The sequence below is a fragment of the Rhineura floridana genome, chromosome 4 (genome assembly GCF_030035675.1).
Source record: "Rhineura floridana isolate rRhiFlo1 chromosome 4, rRhiFlo1.hap2, whole genome shotgun sequence".
Classification (NCBI taxonomy): Eukaryota; Metazoa; Chordata; class Lepidosauria; order Squamata; family Rhineuridae; genus Rhineura; species Rhineura floridana.
In genome coordinates, this window is record NC_084483.1 from 154,695,111 (window position 1) to 154,708,958 (window position 13,848).

A 13,848-nucleotide genomic window follows, 5' to 3' on the forward strand; every position below is an offset into this window, starting at 1 on the left:
AAACGTTAAAGTAACATTAAACAGTGGATATCAAGACACATAAAGGAGTATTTCGTGGAAACCAAACTGCAGTGGAAAGGAAACAGTGCTGATTGTGATGAATACAGGTTGGAATGGAAGTTGTTGCCTTAAATTCCTAACTAAAACACAAGAGGCTTTCTATAGAATTCATGTGGAACATATATTTATGAGCTGCCTTATACTGAGTCTGACCATGAGTTCATGTAGCCCAGCAGTGGCTCTCTGATGTCTTTGCCAGCTGTCTATCTGAAACCCTTTTGATAGAAGAAGCCAGGGCTTGAATCTTGGATCTTTCTGCATGCAAAATATGCTTTACTATTGATATCCTAGTAGTCTGCAAAGGGAGGAAGCTGAAACTGGAGATTTCAGTAGTCTGGTCAGTGACAGCTCCACCCCTGAACCACCGGCAGCTGTTGAAGAGGCAGGGCTGGCTGATTAGTCCCCTCCCGCTGCTCCTCCCGAGGCTGTTGGCCCTTATGAGCTGCCTCCACCTCCCAGAAGGGAGGAACTGGCAGGGGGTACAAAGGAGGGGACTGGGGAAGAAATGGCTGATATGCCTCCTCCTGTGTTGCCAAGGATATGCAGGCATGATCAAATCTACACATGCAATGGAGCACCCGCTTGCTTGCCCAGTCCCGATTGGAAAGACAGTTCCCGCACAAGTAGTGAGCCCACCCTGACCCTATTTAAGTGGTATCAGGGGATGTGTCAGATTGCTGCAACATCTTTGCTTGAGTAGCCATGCCTAATAATCTCCTCTATTGGCACAGAGACCTGTGTTATCTGCAAGTTGATCTATGAAATGCTTTGGTGCTAAGATCCGCATTAAACACAATGGGAAAAAGCACACCAGTGGTTCCAAGTCTGATTCCAGTAGAGTAGGCCAGGACACTACTGAACTCAGTACAAGAATTTTACTAGCCCACAAAAGGTTTTAACCAAACAGATGTACATAAATGTTACAGAAGGGCTTGAGTGCAAGTCTGGCAACTCCTCCAGAATGGACAGCTATTCTTCATAGGCAAATGAGGAAGAAGTTAAGAATTTGACAGAAATACAAGGTTATTTTAAAAGGGCAGCAGAGTCCACTGTGTCCTTAGGATTTTGGAGAGGTTTGGGGTTCTCTCTCTCTCTTTGTTTTAGTGTCATAAGCCAAGAAGGGAGGGGGCGATAGACGAAGGGGAATCCGAGGATGAGAACTTGGACTGGGAACTTGGGGAGGGGGCAGATAGCAGGGTGACCACTCAGGGCGACTCAGCCCCCAACTTGGACAGTTCAGCACCCTCTGCTCCTGACTCCCCCGTGTTGCCTCCACCAGAGCCTTGACCTCATGCACCAGACATTCCCCAACCAAGCACTGCCCCACTTCCCCCACCCAAACTGTCAGTTAGCAGCCCTCCTCCATTGGAGTCAGAAGCTGAGATCAAACCACCTTCACACTGCACTTGGAGGTGCAAGAAGTGGGAAATTCAACAGACTGAGTTGAGTCGCTTGCATGTGCATGTGAGATCCAAGCCTACTTAAGGGGCTCAGGAGGGAAACTCAGTAATGAGTCAACATCTTAGAGCTGTGAAGACATGCTTAGTCAGAGTTAGTTCAGAGTCAAAGTTCCTAGAAAGCATAGTTAGGTTAATGAGGTGCACTGCTTTTGATGTATCTATAACTTTAATAAAAAGAGAAAAAACCTCAGACACAACTGAAACGGAGTCCTTTGGCTTCGGGCAGGACATTTAGTAAGATGGAGAACAATTTGCACAGTTCTCCTGGATTCTTGAATAGCACTTCTTTCCACAACTTCCTTCCAAGAGAGCTCACTGAGATATATTTTTGGCCTTGCAGAGCATCTGTTTTCATCTCTCATACCAGTTCTGGTGATCAGCAGCCAGGGCTGTCTCCAGGTTTGAGGGGTTCTGGACAACCCCCTCTGATACCGCCCTCACTCTGGGCCCTCCTTTGTCTTTGGACCTTCTTTTCTCTTTGGGGGAAGGGCTGTAGGTCAGTGATAAAGCACTTGCTTTGCACGCAGAAGGTTCAAGGTTCAGTTCCTGACAACTCCAGGTAAGGGTGGGAGAGACCTCTTCTGAAACCCGAGAGAGCCACTGCCAGTCAGTATGGACGATACAGAGGTAGATGGACCAATGTTCTTACTTAGTATAAGGCAGCTTCCTATGTTCCTTCTCTGTTGCAGGATAAGACCATAGGAAGTGGCACTGCTAGCAGTGGAAGCACATGGTGTGGGTGGCAATGGAGCATGCAGCATAGAAGAGGCAAAAGCAGAGCCAGTGACAGAGAGGAGCCCTGGGTGGCTGCTGTTGCCTGCAACAAGCAACTGCTAAAATTACTACCTTTAATTGGCTCCAAGTTGGCATCATTCCATAGTGATGTTATGTTGGAGGCAGGGCCAGTGAGCATTTTGAGGGAATTCAAATGGCAGCTCATTGCAAGCAGCAGTTGCCCTGCACTCTCCTCAGTGCCAGAAAAAAAATTAAAGGGTCCCACCCAACCCAGCACAGGCAAGCATCAGCAATGGTAGGCCCTGCTCAGGTCCCAGCATTTTCCCAGGAATGTCTCATGCTACATTCTTACTAGCTTTACCCCCTTGGATGCTGTCCCTCCACCTAGAATCAAAAGAGAGCTCTATTCCTGGGATGGAATGTCCTTGATCTTTCCTCATTGTAACTGGTTATTGTGGCTGCTAATGAAAAATACATAGCATGATATAGGACAAGCAACCAGCATAACACCTCTTATCTGGCTTATTTAAAAGGCAAAGAACCACTTTACTTTAATTGCTTGGCCTACACTCTTCATACTAATTAAATTATGTTTATCTGATAGAGGAAATACTTGTATTATTTTCCATATTGACTTCTGAATTCTGTATGGGAAATTTAAAAAATGTCACTACCAAATATTTCTTCTGGTGCCCCTTAGGGTCTTTGGTGGATGATGAATCTTTGATTGGTGTTTTGAGGACAACTAAACAAACGGCTATGGAGGTATCTGAAAAGCTGGAAGTTGCAGGAGAAACTGAGAAAAAAATTAACACTGCACAAGAGGAATATCGTCCTGCTGCTACACGAGGAAGCATTCTTTATTTTCTTATTACAGAAATGAGCATGGTCAATAACATGTACCAAACCTCACTAGCTCAGTTCTTAAAACTGTTTGATCTGTCCATGGCTAGGTAAGAACACAGTGTTGTTTCTACAGAGGCCTGTATCTTTTTCTATTCCATCCATCCTGCTTCTGACTCATTTCCATCTAGTCTGGTAAGGCAGGGCCCTGAATGACTTCAGGGGTTGTTGCTGGGGGTAACATTTCATCTTGATTAGCTATACTGCCTTTGCTGCCATTTGGATTATGTTTCTTCATTTCTGTTTGCAGGCCTTCATTATTGGTAGATTGTTTAATCTTAAGGTTGTATCTAATGAAGTTGTCTTGTTTGTGCAAGGACCACAATGGAATTTCCCCTCCCTCTCCTCTTGCCACATGCCCCCCAAATCTGTTCTGGTGATTCCCCCAACCCTCTGGAGCAATGGGGGGGCGCAGAGGGAGAGGAGAGGGAGGTGATGTTCCATTGAACAAGGGAAAGTCCTTGTGCAAACAGGGCCACTTGAAATGTTGCTATATTTCATTATGTAAACTTTTCTGATGTTGATGCGATCTGCTTTGAACTTGGTGTTAATCTGTCTGCCTTCATGCCTTAGATCTGAGAAGTCCCCTATCCCACAGAAAAGGATCTCAAATATTATTGAGTTTTTGACATATGAAACTTTCACATACTCTGTTAGAGGCTTATATGAAAATCATAAATTTCTCTTTACACTGCTTCTGACATTAAAAATTGATCTTCAGAGGGGCCAAGTCAAGTCAAAAGAATTTCAAGCACTCATTAAAGGTAATTACATAATTCCAAATTCTTTCTACTTTGTTGCAAAAGCTTATAGTGGGATACATATTTGCATTTTATACTGAAGACAACCCTGTAAGGAAGACAAAGTAGAGAGTAGACAACTGCTTAAAGCCATTGGGTTGGATAAAGAGGGATTTAATAACGTAAGAAGAGCCCTGCTGGATCAGTCCAAATGCTCATCTGGTCTCACATTCTGTTCTCTCCGTGGCCACCCAAATGCCTATGCAAAGTTGCAGTGCTCCCTTACCACAGAACCTTTGGGCAGAAGACCACCTCTCCTGCTCTGCTGAGTGACAGCAGGGAGGGGGCAAATGCAAACAGTAGGAGCATTGCTTTCTCAGGAACTTTCCACTCAGCAACCTGGAGCTATCATTCACTCACTGCCTGAAGCAAACGCTTCTCTCACTGCTGCGCAGGAGCTCCACCTATGCTGCTTTTACTTTGAACTGCTGTAAAATGTTTAGTTTGAAGCAGTTACACACAGCTGTAACTTGTGAACCCTCACAGTTTCAACTACTAACTGTACACAGATCTTGACAGCAGCACAGGCTTTGCTTGGAGTGCCCTTCTCCCTAAAGGAAATCAGGAGCAAGGCAAAAAAAGGCATATATTAAGGGAGGAGTGATCCTATATACTCACTAAACCCTTTCATCTGATTAGTCAGGAGATCCCACCTGACCCACTTTGAAACCTTCGGGAACCTTCCCGAGCCTTCTGGCTGGTAAGTGGGGGTGGGGGCAAACACGCTCCCACTCAAGGCAGGAACACCATTCTCCCAGGATAATAGCTTTCTTGAGAACTCTCGTTAGCCATGCTGGTGACCTCTTGGACTTGGTGGTACCTTTTCTGATGTGCATATTAATTATCTAAGTCATTCTTAGACACATCCACACTGAGTATTAAAAACTTTATAACTTTTATTGAAATGTTAATGTTAACTGAGTAGGCATTTAAATCTTATTTAACGCTGCAAGTTTGCTTAAACTAATATGTAGGTTAATCCTGCTGAAGTAAATGGACAACTGGGCTCCTGCTGGGAGGAAGGGCAGGATAGAAATAAAATAATAAATAAATAAATATTTATGTGTAACTGCATGTAGGATTGGAACCTAACAACATATATGTGTGTTACCTTATCACATACAGTTTTTCTAAGCCAAGTTTAGTAAGTATGAGAAACCATAGTTTCCTACTAGGCTTAGAACAAGTTGTGGTGAGCCATGGTTTTGTGAAATCTCTTCCTCCTGTTTCGCACCTTTGAAGAAGAGAAAGCTTCCAATTTTAAACTTACTACAGTTCCTGGTAATGTCCAAACTTAAGGAACTGTGATTTGTTTAGACCAGGGGTAGCCAACATGCTCTACAGATGTTTTGGACTACAGCCAGCATGGCTAATGGTCAGGGATAATGACAGTTGTAGTCCAACATCTGGAAGACACCACATTGGCCATCCCTGATTTAGCCTATGGCTTGAATGGAAAACTGTGGTTTCTGGTGGCTGGTGCATGCTTTGAATGTACACTAAGAAAGCCTGTCTGCTATTGTCCTTGTTATGGGACTTCTTAAGAAGGACTTCTGGCCAATTAATAATATAATCCACAAACAGTTTTTGAAATGTAAAAGCTTTATAAGAATTCTAACTATTAAGGAAGGTAATGCTGCTGAAGGAGTATTGTCTGTGACACTGTACGAGTTAGTATTGGCTCTTGTTTTGTATTAGTCATGGGGAAAGACTCTCTAAACGAAGTTATTCATAAAAGGAAAGTGTGTGTGTCATGCAAAAATGTAAAATTGCCCATAATACATTATTGTCATAGATGTCATAGATACAAGGTGAATGAATTAATATGGTAATCAGGTATAAGGCTATGAAATAAAGGCAATTAAAACTTTATAGCAAACAATGAGGCTATAATAACTGTAAAAAAAACACTGATTCTGTATTAATATGGAGGATAATGGCATATTTTCAGCATTCATCTTACATGCTTTCAAATGTAATACAAAAAGCAGAGAGTTTCCGTATGTCTATATATAATCCAACATAGGTTTTAGTGAAATGTTGTAATATTTTACTGGTTAGACGTTTTGAAAATATTTCCAGGCAGGATGATTCTATGATACTGATCGTTGCTACTCAAAGGTTAATGCTGCCATAATAGCATACCCACAATCCCATGCTTAATCAGCAGCACAACAGTACTTCAGTAGGTGAAGAAACAAAAGCTACTAATGCCAACAGATACTCTCATAGCATCCTTGGAAATGCTATGATCATCTACCAATTGCAACATTGCATATTGACAACATCTTCATATTATCCATGCATCCAAGGTACCAATCACTGCACACTGATGTCTGAACAATCCCATGACATCACACAACTCAATGGCCACACATCATAGATCCACAACACACAATCAGGCAGCCAGAAAAAGACTCATAGCACCTTACACTACACAAGCTGCCATGGCATCATGGGGGGACCTGAATGAAGAAGCCAGACACTTCCTAGGAGAAGGGCTTGAGTTCTGCTGTGGGAACAATGCACCTCCAGGCAAATTCCGTAACATAAGAACATAGGAAGCTACCTTAAACCACATTGGACCACTGGTCCATCTAGCTCAGTATTGTCTTTACTGGCTAGCAGTGGCTCTCTAGGATTTCAGGCATTGCACACAATTCATTTGTCTTGCTGAGTCAATGATGGGAAACATCATTTTGCAAAAGAAAGGAGTGGGGGCCATGGGCAGAACAAAGAACCAAAGCTACAGTAGCAAGATCTGGTGTAGTGTAGGGATGGAGGTGAACCCACTATCCCCCAGGTGTGTGCCCCCCATCATGAAGGTAAGCAATTAACTGGAGGGGTGGCAGTTCCTTTTCTACCAACCACAATAAGATCAAAGGGACAATTGAAACAGTCTCAGCTTTTATTGAGTAGTGTTAGGTTCTAATAGCATCACAGAATAAATCAGACTGCCAACCTGTTTAGTCTTGCAAGGCTCCTGTGCCTTTGAAAACTACATGACAAAGAAAGGAGCAAAAGGTGCAACTTTCCCCATTGTTGCATCTCAGTGCAGAAGTGCATCTGTTACTACTACTACTGCTGCTGCTATTACTCTACTACTACTATTATTATCATAATTTCATTTATAAATCACTTCCCATGAGGCATCATGAAATGATAGTTAAAACAATAGCACATACATAAAATCAGTTCCAAGACAGATACTAACTGGGATAAAGATTTTGGAAGGCTTGTTGAAAGTAGTATAAGTTATGCCCCTTGGAAAGCACAAGATTACCTGCAGCCTCTCTGGAGCAAGGGTCAGGCAGGGGGTCCCAGTCCTTGCAGCACTTACAAGGGACTTCAGCTGTCTTGAGAGACAGAACCCCAAATGAGTGAGCAGCAAGCACTGCTCAGATACTCACTTCCAGGGCAGGTCTTCTTCAGTCCCCTAGTGCTGCAGCTGTTCCCCTGAAGCTCCCCCTGAAGAATCATGTCTTCTTATTATGTGTCCAAAGTATGATCACTCAGTTTCATCATTTTAGCTTCTAATGATAGTTCTGGTTTAATTTGTTGTAACACTCAATTATTTGTCTTTTTCACAATCCATGGTATGCGCAAAGCTCTCCTCCAAAACCACATTTCAAATGAGTTGATTTTTCTCTTATCCGCTTTTTTCACTGTCCAACTTTCACATCCATACATAGAGATCAGAAATACCATGGTCTGAATGATCCTGACTTGAGTGTTCAGTGATACATCTTTGCCTTTGAGGACCTTTTCTAGTTCTCTCATAGCTGCCCTCCCCACTCCTAGCCTTCTTCTGATTTCTTGACTATTGTCTCCATTTTTGTTAAGGACTGTGCCAAGGTCTTGATAATCCTTGACAAGTTTAATGTCCTCATTGTCAACTTTAAAGTTACATAAATCTTCTGTTGTCATTACTTTAGTCTTCTTGATTTCAGCTGTACTCCTGCTTTTGTGCTTTCCTCTTGAACTTTCCTCAGCATTCGTTTCAAATCATTACTGGTTTCTGCTAGTTGTATGGTATCGTCTGCATATCTTAAACTATTGATATTTCTCCCTACATTTTTCACATCTCCTTCATCTTGGTCCAATCCCGCTTTCTGTAGGATATGTTCTGCATATAGATTAAACAAATAGGGCAATAAAATACACCTGTCTCACGCTCAGGAGCCAATTGGTTTCTCCATATTCTGTCCTTACAGTAGCCTCTTGTGCAGAGTATAGGTTGTGCATCAGGACAATGAGATGCTGTGGCATCCCCATTTCTTTTAAAGCAGTCCATAGTTTTCATGAACTACACAGTCAAAGGCTTTGCTGTAATCTATAAAGCACAGGGTGATTTTCTTCTGAAATTCCTTGGTCTGTTCCATTATCCAACATATGTTTGCGATATGATCTCTGGTGCCTCTTCCCTTTCTAAATCCAGTTTGGACATCTGGCACTTCTCGCTCCATATATGGTAAGAGCCTTTGTTGTAGAATCTTGAGAATTACTTCTTGCATGGGATATTAAGGCAATCATTTGATAATTACTGCATTCCCTGGGATCCCCTTTCTTTGGAATTGGGATGTATATTGAACGCTTCCAGTCTGTGGGCCATTGTTTTATATTTTTGCTGGCACATTTTTGTCAAAATTTGGACAGTTTCAGTCTCAGTAGTTTGTAGCAGCTCTATTGGTATGCCATCTGTTCCTGGTGATTTGTTTCTTCCAAGTACTTTAAGAGCAGCTTTCACCTCACATTCTAAAATTCCTTGTTCTTCATCATACGGTTCCTCCGTGAATGAATCTATCATCTTTGCATCTCTTTTATAGAGTTCTCCAGTGTATCGCTTCCATCTTCCTTTTATTTTATCTCATCAGGCAGTGTGTTCCCCTGTTGATTGTTCAACATCCCTACTCTTGGTTTAAATTTCCCTTTCATTTCTCTGATCTTTTGGAATAGGGTTCTTCTTCTACCCATTTTGTTGTCCTCTTCTATTTCTATACCATAACTATTGTAATAGTTCTCTTTGTCCCTACATACTAGTCACTGTATAGTTGCATTTAGAAGACTCTCTGTATTTTTGTCTCCTTTTGCTTTTGCTTTTCTCTCTTTAACCATTTTAAGAGTTTCATCAGTGATCCATTGAGGTTTTTCTCTCTTTTTAACTAGAGGTATTGTCTTTTTGCATTCTTCCCTGATAATGTCTCTGACTTCACTCCATAGTTCTTCTGGTTCTCTGTCAACCAAGTTTAAAACCTCAAATCTGTACGTTGTACGTTGTACAACTCGGGACTCTCCTTTCGCATCTGTGCGCATCAGCCTCTGCGCTTCCTTTGAGCTTTGACCCAGCTGCATCATTAGTCACATCACTACTTGTCCTTGTCCTTTGTTCTTCCCCAGTAGCTCGGTGAGTGCCTCCTGATCTGGGGATCTCATCTTCCAGCAGTATCTCGTGTTGTATTTTGGATAGTCTATTCATGGGGTTTTTAAAGAGGTATTCAGAGGTTGTTTACCATTGCCTTCGGATGTATCTTAATCTGGTGTCTCAGCTTTGACCATTCTGCCTTGGTTGCCCCTGCTAGGAGTCTAGCCTCTTGACGGCATTGCTCTCAGCTTCGTCGACACTCTCAAACCCCTTCACCACATTAAGGTGTGCATCCTAGAGTGGGTTCAAATCTCTAATCCTATCTTATGACTGTGGGAGCAGAGAGAAAGGAGATGGATTGCAGTTTTGGAGGCTTCCCATTGGCTCCAATAGGAATATTTTTGACTGTTCTGTTCCCTTCTCTACATATATATGGAATGCCTATTCTTTCAAACCAGAGACAGCTGAATACATTATGCAAATTAAGTTACTTAAAATACTTAATTTGCATAAATCTGAATAGAGATTAGATTTATGTTAACTTCTTAGATTTTCTGTAGGGTATGCACTGGGTTGAGTACAGATTATCTTGGTGAGTGACCTGTACTGCACTTTTCTGATGGCTGTATTGTTTACATAACTGATGCCTTAGTCTCAGATTGGCAATCTCTCCATGATGTTTTAACTGAGACAAAAACAGTCTTCCCACACCACTGATGAATCTGCTAGTGTCTAACCAGGTGCAAAGAGATCTGTGCAGTGTTATCTTAAATATGTTTACTCAGATGTAAATCCTATGAAGTTCACTAGGATTTAGCCCATAATGTGTGCTTTGGATTCCAGTTGTCCCATGCATTCTCAAACATTTTATATTCAGAAGTCAATCCCACTGGGTTCAGTAAGGTTTACTCCCCAGTAAGTGTTCTTAGGTTTACAGCTTTATTCTCTCTATCAAAGAGAGAAAAATATTCTGAAGAAGCTGCATGGCAGTAGCATACATTTCTCCAGAGAGCTTGGAGAACAGGTTTGTCTACAGAAACTTGTGTAAAACCTGCTTGTGAACTGTATCTGACTGCTTGCTAGATTATTTGGTGGGATAGAGACTGCTATTTCTCTGATAATCTAAAATTCAGACATAATATTAAGCATAACATTTATGTATTCCATAATAATAACAATGATTATTTTCATCAAGGGGGTGCTGCATTGGATCTAAAAGCTTGTCCTCCCAAACCATTCCGGTGGATCCTTGATATGACATGGCTGAATCTAGTGGAACTGAGCAAACTACCACAATTTTCAGAAATTATGAACCAGGTGGGCTTATTGCTGTTATTTCTATCACATATATGTTTCCCCAAATCATATCCTATCAGACAATTGAGATGTGGCCATTAATTACAAGATTTTATAGTTCTGCACCTTAATAGTACACTATCTTCTTGCTTCAAGGGTAAAGCCTTGGCTCGGTGGCAAAGAACATGTGCTTCACACACAAAAGGTCCCAGGTTCTAGCACGGGGATGGTGAACTTTTGGCACTCCAGATGTTGCTGAACCACAACTCCCATCATCCCTGCCCATGGGCCATGGTTGCTGGGGATGATGGGAATTGTAGTTCAGCAACATCTGGAGTGCCAAAGGTTCATCACTCCTGCTCTAGCATCTCCAGGTAGGGCTGGGAAATACTCTAGTCTGAAATCCTGGAGAGCCACTGCTAGTCAGTATTGACAATACTGAGGTAAATGGACTTGATATGAAGCAGCTTCCTATGTTCCTATATGTGCTAGCCATTCTCCCCACGCCAGATGTTTTAAACAGTGCCAAAATGGCTTCAATTAAAGTGTAACTTTCTAAAGTTGTCATGGGTGTGCTTTAAAGGGGAAACTATGACTGTCTATTACATTTGGTACATATTTAGATCTGTCGTAATGAGAAGGGGTGGAAAAACTGGTTCGATAAGGATGCTCCAGAGGAAGAAACTATTCCTGATGGATACAGTGACTCTCTAGATACTTGTCGTAAACTTATGCTTATCAGGTGAGGATTATGAACAGTTTTGGTATTACTTGTGTTGCAATAAGTTGTTAGTTGTCTTGAAATAATGTTGTTTCCCTTGAAATAATGATAATTAAATGGAAGTGACACCCAGTTTGAGTCTCACTGAATATGTTTGTTCCTAGGTCATGGTGTCCAGATCGCACACTTTCTCAAGCCAGGAAGTACATTGCAGATTCATTGAATGAAAAGTATACAGAGCCAGTAATTTTAAACTTAGAGAAAACTTGGGAGGAAAGTGATAAGCGAACACCTCTCATCTGTTTCTTATCAATGGGATCTGATCCAACTATCCAGATTGATGCATTGGCCAGGAAACTTAAACTGGGTATAATTAAAGTATTTTTTTCTTAAACCCAAGAGTTTAATTTTTAAAAACACTTTGGTAAATTTGGTTTTTCAATAATTCACTGGCTTTTCAAGGGGCCCTCCCAACAAGTTTTCATCAACAATCATGAAGTAACTTTGATAACTGTTTAGGAAGGGTTGTATTCAATTGATCCAGCAGGAGGTGCCCAGTAAAAAAAAAGAACCAATTATTACATAAGGCAGGACTGGAAAGATATTCAGGATCCAATTGGTTCTCCTAATGTTATTGCTCAAATAGAGGGGTCCTCTAATAGAGGGGGCATGTTGCAATTCCCCTTCGCTCTGCAGTTTCCAGCAAACACACACCCATAATCTGTTCTGGATGGTCATTCCCCAAACTCAGTGTACTGGGGACTGCTCTTGCTAATTGTGCCTTCTATAATAATAGGCTCTTTCTTGAATTAATAAACAAACATAATCTAGGACAGGAATGGGCAACAAACAGCCACATTTCATGTGGTACTCTGGAAGAAGCTCAGAGAAGAGAAGGAAAGTGCAGGGGCAGAGGAAGAGAAGGGAATGAACAGAGCAATGGAAGGGAGGAATCTTTTGGCAAGTGATTAGTTCAGACTTCTGGCAAACTTCTGATTCATAGCAAAAGGGAGGCAACACAAACATGAATAAAATAAAAAATAAGGGCTAAATTCAGAAAAGTCTAATGAAGTTACAACCCTGAATGTCTGCTAGTAAATTATGCATAGAATTCTTTGGTAATGACTAAGTCAAATCCTAGAATTGAATAACCAAATTCACACAAGAAATCTCTTCACCCTTTTTGAAAACTTCCTTACAAGAGAGTAAATTATTTATATAATCTTATTAACATTTTACCATTTCATTTGCTATAGAAAACAGAGCTATCTCTATGGGCCAAGGACAAGAAGTCCATGCACGAAAGCTGATTCAGACATCAATGTCACAGGTATGTATACAATCTTGACAAAACGTTTTTAGAATTCTCCCTCATTCTTTTCTTTTGTTTTATTAGATTATTTTCCCCTGCTGGACTCAAGTCTTGCACTTCCATGCAAAAATGTTTTCTTTTTAAAAGAGTGAGGCTACAATCTGATACTCACTTATCTGGGAGTAAGTCCTATCCAATTTAATGGGATTTATTTCTACGTAATAGCACAAAAGGAACCCTACTGGATCAGGCCAAAGGCCTATGTAGTCCAGCATCCTATTCTCATAGTGGTCAACCAGATGCCTATGGGAAGCCAAAATCAGGATACGAGCGCAACAGCACTCTTCACTCATGTTCCACAACTGGTATTCAGAAGCATACTGCCTCTAATACTGGAGTTAATAAACAGCCATTATGACATAGCCATTAACTACAGGATGTGCGAAGAAAGTACTTTCTTTTGTCTACCTTGAATTTTTCAACATCCAGTTTTGTTGGATGGCTCCAAGTTTTAGTATTATGAGGGAGAAAAACTTTTATCTAGCCACTTTCTCCACACCATGCATAAATTCATATACCCTTATCATGCCCCCCTTTACTTGACTTTTTTCTAAACTGAAAAGCCCCCAACATTGTAACCTTTCCTCATAAGGAGTTGCTCCAGCTCCTTGATGAGTTTGGTTGCCCTTTTCTTAACCTTTTCCAGCTCTACAATATCCTTCTTGAGGTACAGCAATCAGAACTGCATACAGTATTCCTAGTGTGGTTGTGCCACAGATTTGTATAATGACATTATGATATTGGCAGTTTTCAGTTCCTTTTCTAATAACCATTTACATGGAATTTGCTATTTTCATAGTTGCCACACACTAAATCAACATTTTCATCAAGCTATCCATCATGACTCCAAGATTTCTCTTATGGTCAGTCACTGCCAGTTTAGACCCTCATGAGCGTGTATGTGAAATTAGGATTTTGTTGCTCCAATGTGCACCACTTTACTCTTCCTTACACAGAACTGCATTTGCTATTTTAATGCCCATTCACCCAGTTTGGAGAGATCTTTTTGAAGCTCTTTGCAATCTCTTTTTGTTCTATCACCCTCAACAATTTGGTGTCAACAAACTTGGGTCACCTCAGTGTTCACTCCTAATTCTGTGTCATTTATGAACAAGTTAAAAAGCACTGGTGCCAATACA

The 13,848-nt window shown here is 41.2% G+C and overlaps 1 protein-coding gene across 1 annotated transcript in view; it reads left to right on the forward strand.

The window, feature by feature from the left end:
- The window catches only part of DNAH8 (dynein axonemal heavy chain 8), a 338,579-nt gene that overhangs the window by 291,979 nt on the left and 32,752 nt on the right, over positions 1–13,848 (forward strand). The window contains exons 78-83 of the mRNA XM_061624897.1: positions 2,956–3,208; positions 3,732–3,922; positions 10,516–10,637; positions 11,240–11,358; positions 11,502–11,704; positions 12,594–12,667. Coding sequence (XP_061480881.1) covers positions 2,956–3,208; positions 3,732–3,922; positions 10,516–10,637; positions 11,240–11,358; positions 11,502–11,704; positions 12,594–12,667 — 962 coding nt within the window. The remainder of the gene's footprint in view (positions 1–2,955; positions 3,209–3,731; positions 3,923–10,515; positions 10,638–11,239; positions 11,359–11,501; positions 11,705–12,593; positions 12,668–13,848) is intronic.